The 8,405-nt window shown below is 36.7% G+C and overlaps 1 protein-coding gene across 7 annotated transcripts in view; it reads left to right on the plus strand.

The window, feature by feature from the left end:
- The window catches only part of Usp3 (ubiquitin specific peptidase 3), a 125,445-nt gene that overhangs the window by 34,766 nt on the left and 82,274 nt on the right, over positions 1–8,405 (plus strand). The window contains exon 1 of one of the 7 annotated variants that reach the window (XM_010641208.3): positions 989–1,353. The exons of the other annotated variants lie outside the window; for them this stretch is intronic. Within the exon in view, the coding sequence (XP_010639510.1) occupies position 1,353 (1 nt within the window). The 5' untranslated portion in view covers positions 989–1,352. Of the gene's footprint in view, positions 1–988; positions 1,354–8,405 lie in introns of those variants that run through there. 7 annotated transcript variants of the gene reach the window in all.

Genomic DNA, 8,405 nt, shown 5'->3' on the forward strand with positions numbered 1-8,405 from the left:
GGCTGCCTTCCCAGGCGCCGCTGTCCCGGCTCAGCTTTGTCTGGGCGGCCGCCTGCCTCAGCCGCGCTCGTGTCCCTTCCCCCGCGGGTTCTGGCGGTCTCGGAAGCTCGGGCGGCCGAGGCCGGAGTCTTTCATCAGCCGGGGAGGGTGAAGTTTGAAAACAAACTGAGGGCTCCGCAGCTCGGAGATCCAGCCAACAGCTGCTTTGGAGGGGCGGCTTGAGTTTGCATTTCAAAGATTGTTTCTGGACAGTCTTTTGGTTTGCCTGGAATTGCGTTGCGGTTCCCGAGTTCGCGCGCTGTAAAACAGTTATTAGGTTTAGGGGAAGCTTTGAAATAGCCTAAGCATTTTAACTCTTCCCACCCGCCCCCTAAGAATCACTTGATGTCCTCTCATTGTCTGTTCTAAGCGACTTAGGAAAGCACCGGCCACCCTGCTTTGATTACTTCCTGGTAGGGCCCTGGTGCCGCTAGAGTCTTTGTTTATTAGCTCCACGATGATCACCGGTAGCTTGGGTTATAGAGTAAAATTTGGATTGTGCACTTCAGAATTTCCTTAAGTTCGTTTGAAGAAATGTAGAAAAACAGCGAACGTACGATTTAGCCGTGTGACATTTCTCAATGTGGGTCGGAGCTGGGAAATTAGAGAATGTTAACACGTTTGACAGGTTACTTCTTAAAGGGCGATTATATTCTTAGAGAAAAAAAAAATGATACTGCCACAAAGAAAAATGTATTCTAGCATAAGGAATAGAAAAAAAAAGGCAGTTTTTTTTTTTCCAGGCGTTTGATGCTTTGCTGCTTTTGTAAAGTCAGATGTATTTTTGCGTATGGGGCCTTTAAAAATTAACCAGTTAATTGGTTTTACAGGGCAGTATTGCAGTTCTTTTGTGAGGATGCAGGCGTTCGTTTAAGTTAGCTCTTACCAATGAATATATCTTCAACACTGAATGTTGAGTATAGAACCTCAAAAGGTGTATCATGTCGCTTTACAAATTGGTGGTACCTTAGGTTTAGCTGTGGTGTCATGTCTGTTTAAATTTTTTCACAAGAGATTTGAAAGAAATGACCAAAATAAATAACTAGGAAAAGCCTACCTCACAAGGATTGGTGCAATTACTCTGGCTCATCTTTAGTAAACTACAAGAATACAAACTGGTCAGTTAGCACACTTGGTGGATTTTTGTAGATAAAATCACACCGATGACCTCACTGGGCACATTAATCTAAAAAACAGGAGAATTATCCAAGTGACAGATAACCTGCTGTGAGTCAGTCTTCCTTCTGTCAACCAGGGAGTCCGCTTGATTGTGGATCAGGGAGGCAGAACATCAAGCATTTCTTGAGGAACTCAGTAAGTTGAAATGAAGCTTGTGTGTATAACAAGAACAAACCTAGTGTGGGAGGGTGATTTCTGTCCAAGGGTTGGTGTGGCTTCTTTGCATCTTGACAGCCAAGTTTGCCTCAGACTGCTTTGCAAGGGTGGTTCTAGTCACTTGCTTGGCTTTGTTGAACCAATAAAGGTAGTTTCGCAACTTCTTGTGGGTTTTTTTTTCCCCTGTCCAAACTCTGTGAATTTAACCCATTTCATCTGGGCCTCTCATTTTAACACACTGGCATCCGTTTGTTGATGTAATTTTGTGTTATTGTATTAAGCACGATCTTGTTCTTGCCTGCCTGTTGTTTCAGTGATTAAATGATTAGTAAATCTGTGCGTCCTTAACTAACTCATCATCTTGGAGCATTATACATTCTGGTACTTCTTCCTCCAGTACTTGGATTTTACTTTATTTTATTTTTTAGTAGGGGACTAAAAGAATTGTGCTGGTATTGAATCCAATTACATTCTTATTAAGGAGGGGAAATCTCTGTTTTGGCACTGAGACAATGAAAGTAATGCCCTTGCCTTATTTTTGCTGGGAGCTGGGAATGAGACAGCCACGCAGATTGGAAAATATCAACATGTTAGGACCTACTAGCTAGCAGTACATCCTTGGACAAGTAGTTCTGTGTCCTTTGAGTATTACTTTTCATTGTGTCAGCTGCCAAAAAAATAAAACTGCTTTGCATGTAATTCCCAGGTTGCTGTTAGGGTGAACAAGGGAATTTTATTTTTTTGTGTGAAAACTTTGAGAAATTAGTATATTCTATCCAAATAATAGATGGTATAGTAACAGATGATCAGATGAACATCTTTGTAAAGAGGACTCTGAATAATTAAATAGCCAAAGCCCATTAAATGGAGCCCATAACAGACTGGCTTTATGCTGAATTATGCTTTGTAAGGAGATGTAGTATTCAGCCAGATTAGGGGGGTAAGAAGTAATTGTACTTTAGAATTAGCTTGAGCTTCTTATCTGGGAGGGTGCTATGTGTTAGGGATATAATTGTATTCTTCACTGTGCTTCTCTTGCTTTTTGATCTTAAACATTTTTGAAGACAGAGCCTCCATTTGCATGGCTTATGTTTACTGATACTGCCATATTAGAAATTAAAACAGAAAAATTTAAAATAAGTATTAATTTATTTACAAATAACAATAATGGATCCGGTACCTGTTAATATAAATGAAAACTTATGTAAAATGTATTTTTCAAAGCAAAATTTCAGTAAGAGTGGCATTTTACATGTTTGCAGCTCTTTTTGTTTAGCTTAATGGAAGACAGCTGGATTTGTTATTTTCCTCTGTATTCCGTCTCTCAGTTCTCACACTTCATATAGCCTCTGGAAAACTCCATTGTGTGCTCTTGAGAGAATGAGAGTAAGCAATAAGTAATATCTTAATATTACTTATGAAAATAGTTTTGACTTTTGGATCCCCTGAAAGGGTCTTATAATCTCTCAGGAGTTCAGGATCACAATTTGAGAAACTACTGGTGTACAACTATTGTAACAGATAAAAACACATACATTTATCCAAGTAACTTTTAAAAATTATGAGCCAGATTAATGCCACATGCCTGAAATCCCAGCACTTTAGAAGGCTGAGGTTGGGAGATGGCAATTTAGAGATTTAGTAAGACCCTGTCTCAACAACACAAATGGGAGGAGATAGTGGGGAGGTTGGCTCATACAGTAAGAAGGCCCTGAGTTCAATCCCCAGCACAGAAAAAGAATTACAGGAATGCTTAAGTCTTTAAGGTTGCCAGTGTATACTTTTGTGGAGACTTGGAGTTTTTGAAATATATCAACTAAGGAAAGACCATAGACAGGGTCTAGTAGTCCCTTGCTGTCAAAAAAAGTTAACAGTCTAATCTAGTCGGGCAGAGACAGGAAGGTAACTGGTTAGAAGATAAATCCATGTTGTGGTTTAAGGTAAATGTTGAAAATAGTAATCTCCTATTAAGGTAAAAGCTGGTTTATGTCTAATCATTGCTAAAGGCATTCTAGTTTTAAATGAAAAAGTTTTAAATAAAAACTAGGACATTCTCAAGCTTTTTGTTATATCCACATACCATATGTTATTTTCAGAAGCTGAAGGCTGGGACATTTCTTATTTTTTGTGAGTGAAAGAGTTTAACTAGTGGCAAAAGACAGGGAGAAAACATGAAATGCTTTTAGAATATGCCCTGAACACAACTGTTTTAATTACTAAGGAATGCCAAAGACTAAGATTTGGACTTGAGGAATTTAGGTTAAATAGCCAGTTAAATTTCAGACATTTTAATAGTGAAGGTGTGAGAATTTTCCCTGGTTAATTCTGCAAAGGATTGATGGTACTTCTTTCAGTTTTCAGTACACACGTACTCTCTTACTGCTCTACACTTGAAGAGTTAAGTGTTCTACAGTTTTTTGGGGAGGGGGTCCTGGAAATGAATCCCCTCAAAAGATCCATTCAGTAAAATGAGGTGCTAATTATTGGTTCTTTGTCAATGGTAATATATTTTTAATGAACTGATCAGCTTGTGATAGAGGAAAGAAGTCACCTTGATATAGTGCTGGGTCATTTTATATCATATTTCTCTCACAACCTACATTTAAAGAAGGCACCCTTTTGCCCAGTGCACTGTTTTCTAGACTGGGTCTGTTTGATTTTGTTCATTAGGCCAATTGCATTTAGTGCTATTATTATTATTATTATTATTATTATTATTATTATTATTATTATTATTTTATAGTACCAGGGATCGAACTCAAGCCCTTGCGATTGTGAAGCAGGCAGTGGAACCCCTGATCCAAATCCCCCGTCCTAGTGCTTTTAAATAACATTCTGTGATGTTAAGTGCCTAGCACTTAATAGGACACTGAGTAAATATTTGCCTAATAAATGAACTTTCTTTCACTTCCTAGAAAATGGCTGGAATGGTTTTTAACTATGTTGAAAATAAATGAAGATTAAGTGAGGGTCTCCCTAGAATGTTTTCCACCAGCCTCCAGTCCCCGTATTTTAGCCAGTAATCTTTGGATGGATTGTGAGCAGGTGACCAGTTGCGGTGTTCTTGCCTGGATGCATTTGTATTCTTTGACATTCTGTGCTTATAGCTGGGCAGGTGGACGTGTTAGCTGTAAATGAGGATAGGACAGTTAAAATTGGTGGGCAGGTGATAAATGTTCCACAGTAATTCTAAAGACTGCTATCTGAAATTTATATTTTTCTGAATTGAAACTTTTTTGGTAATATTTGTAAAGCTCAGTCAGAGTAGTGCTTTTTAGTCTTTTTGTTAATATTCGTCTCTCACTCCATGCCCCAGAACCTTTAAGCAGCCTGGCCTGTTCCCACAGTCTCTAAATAATTGGTAGAGGATGTAAAAGACCTGAAGCTTGAAATGGGCTCCATGTGTTTGAAGAGGCTGCAGTATAGGAATTGAGCCTAACGTTTTACTGTTACGAAGTTTTGACACATTTATCAGAAGTTATTTTCCAAGTAGTATACTTACGGTATAAGGGATGTCCCTTTTGGCCTAAGGAAAGGATGGATGGAAGGCTGGAGATGTAGCTCAGTGGTGCCACACCTGCCTGGCAAGTGCAAGGTACAGAGTTTGATGCCTGAAACCAAACAAACAAAGGATGGAGCTGCCGGGTAATTAAAACTCTGTTTTATTTTCCTGTTACTCGGTTGTTCCCTGAATAATTCCTTCTCATCATTCTTTGATATTAAATCATTAGTCTTAAACTCTCTACTCTTTCCTTACTGAAATTCATGTGCTTTTTTTCTTTACTGGAATAGAATAGATTAATTTTAGATTCTTCAAACTGGATTTATAAGTACTTATGGTTTTATAGTGTTAGTAGATTAGTAACAGAGCAAGTAGTTTGTAGCTGAGCAACTAAATTGCTATTTCAAGGTTTAATTAAGTTCTTGCATCAGGGAACAATTTATACATCTCATCTTAATCTACTTTGTCTTTTCATTTTGAGCATTTTTCCTCGTCTTAAAAAATAAGTTGTCTTTGATTAAGTTGTAGTTTCCAGTGTACTTACATAAAGGTTTTGTGTTCAACCTAGCTTCTCATTGTTTGAAGTGGAAAATGTATACTGTGGAAGCTATTTTAATTTTTTATGTTTATTCATATCCTCCTCAGGCACGATAGCAACTACATACTAGGTGTATTAATAGGCTTTCCTGGACAGATGGCTTAGAAGGAAGTACTTTGATAGATTCTCAGTGGGGGCTTGTGCTTTTTGGAGGGTATACTTGTGAGGAAGCTTATACCTTGATTGACAGTTCAGAATGCTGAGAATATCATTAACAACAGTAACAGCTTGTTCATTTTTCCTAGAATTGTCTTCTACCAAGACCTCTCAAGGTGCTCAGATTTTTGTGTAGTAATAGTTTGTTTTGAGAATGTAGGTAAGTGTAGACACCATTGAGACTGAAAGGAAATTCACTTAAAAGTTACTCATTGCAATCATATCTTGAAATCTTCTGGGGTTGTTAAGTGAACTTTGACTTAAAAATTTGTAAATAGAGATCATCTTTTTAACTGCTGAGTCTGAAGATGTTTTTATCTATAGTAATTCCAGATGTTTTCTCATCTATTAGCTTTACTGAGTAGGAGGAGAACTGAGAATAACATAATGTAACTTCAAAGCAGTTTGCTAGCATTTAATCCTGACCAATTTAATTAACTATCCATCCTTGTAGTTTTTCCTGTTTAATAGATTATGAAACTGAGACAAAGGTTAAGAGTTGCTTAAGATGCTCAAGGGTATTAAAGATAGCCCAAGATTAAAATCAAATTTAAGAAAACCATTCAAACTTTTAAGTTGCCTTTTAAAAAGCAAAGTCTTTATTTTGTCATTCAGTAACTTAATGTTTGATAATTTAAAGGATTTAGGATTTTTGGAAACACACTTGAAATAATTCCTTTGAAGATTTTTGACATGAAAGTACACTTTAAATTTTAAATCTTAAAAATTACTCCTTTAAAATTTGGTGTTTGACTCCCCTGACTCAATTTATTGATTAAAATGCTGGCAAATTGAAACAAAGGATTAGCAGTATAAATGGGAAGAAAACCGTTTCGAATGTCAGTTTCGTTATGCTCAGATCTAATTTTGTTATAGGTTGAAATTCACACTAGTTTAGACATAATATACCAGTCTTTCATTATAGCTGAGGATAAGATGCAATTGCTTTTGGTTATTTAAAAAAATGTGTTTCAGGGCCGGGGGATTTACCTCAGTGGCAACATGCCTGCCTTGCAGGCTCAAGGTCCTGAGTTCGATCCTCAGTCCAAAACAAAAAAAATCCCCCCAAAATATGTTTCAGTTGAGGACTCCCTCTTCCCGTTTTTTCATTTTATTTCTGGTAGAGTAGATTCTTTGAGGTGGTTTGTTGTTAGCTAGAGGAGGGAGAGAGTTCTTAAGATACAGAATTTTGCTTTTTGCCTCTGGAAGCTCAGAGATTATTTGAAATCTGCTTTTAGGCAACATACTTTGATTCCATTTGGTTATATTCTAAGATTTTCCAGTTGTATTCCTGCAAAAGTTAATTATAGTCTTTAGATTGCAGAGCGTAAAACATTTCCTGCTCTTAAGATATGCTGAAAATTATATATGCTATTTACAGATGTATAAAATTCAGATGAGTTTCAGAAGGCAATTTCAGATTTTGAAAATTATCAAATTAAATTTGGACATTAAAAAATGAAGTTTGCTGTTTTAAGTGTTTATGTTAGCTCCCTGCTTCACAATTGATAAATGCTAGCTGATTTAATTTTACCTGACCCTTTGAGGAGGGGATTAAGTGTTATATTTTAGGATAAACCAGAACATATCTTTTAAAAGATACTGTAACACTGGATTTTATTGGGAGGCTCTGCACTCTGCTTTAGGATCCAGAAGCTCTGTCCGGGAGCTGTTTTCCATTCTGGGGTGGATGTTCTGTCTTATTTTTTCTTTCTTCTAGCTGGGTTTAAGGTAGCTTCCTTGTAGAGATCTGCTTGTCCATTCAGCCTCAGCTGTCCCTGAAGACTTCATGTTAGGAATTGTCTCATGAGCTGTTGCTCAGTAGAGCAGGCTGGCAGTTAATTGTCATAGGCTGCAGGTTGAATTTAACCGATTATAAGATATCATACTAATTTTTTAGTTTTCTTAACTCTTTGTCTAGCTGACTAAGCTCAGGTTTTCTTTTTGAAATAATAGGTTGTTGTCCATTCCTTTGTTTAAACATTTGTTATACATTTTTGGGATATTAATATTTTTATCAAAGATTTGGAAGATCAAGCTGAAATTTCTAAAAAATAAATTTCTGTGTTCGAACAGTTCTGTGCAATAATTGATGGGTAACATATTAGAAAAGTGCTGTAATATGAAATTAAGCATTTTAAAAAAGGACTACAACTTAGAGACCAGGGGTCTCAGTCATATGATAGAGTAATTTAAAATTTTAGTTTCACACAGTAAAATTGTTCTTTGACTTAATTGAGATTAATTCTCATGAGAGTTGCTTTCGATGTTAATAATATGATAATTTAGCATTTTGGAGCAATTGCTCTACACCAATTAAAGGATGAAGCCACACCTTATATGTTTGTGTTTAGTAGTTTCCCAGGCTCAACATTCATGCTATGAGGATTTAATTTTGACACCTTAAAATGCATTAGTTTAATTTTATTCATTTTGAATACTTTTTTTGTATATAATTTAGAATCCCCTTTAAAATATATTTGGGGGTTTTATTTCTTTGAATACTTAGATTTATTTTTGGGAAATACAAGTCAGATTTGACAATTATGTCTATTGATTGTAAAAGAATTCTCTTAGTTTTTGCTAAGAAGTTAGAATAGCTAGTAAAGAAAACTAGAGTAGTTAGTTTTTGTTGTTGTTTTTGAGATAGGTTCTCACTGTGTAGCCCAGGCTGGACTTGAACTTGAGGTCATCCTCCTCTCTTAGCCTCCAGAATTCTGGGATATAGGCACGCGCCACCATGCCAGGCCTGGAGGAGGAGGAGGGGGAGGGGGA

Source organism: Fukomys damarensis, unplaced genomic scaffold, assembly GCF_012274545.1.
Source record: "Fukomys damarensis isolate Sample0158 unplaced genomic scaffold, DMR_v1.0_HiC HiC_scaffold_25, whole genome shotgun sequence".
In the NCBI taxonomy this organism is placed as follows: domain Eukaryota; kingdom Metazoa; phylum Chordata; class Mammalia; order Rodentia; family Bathyergidae; genus Fukomys; species Fukomys damarensis.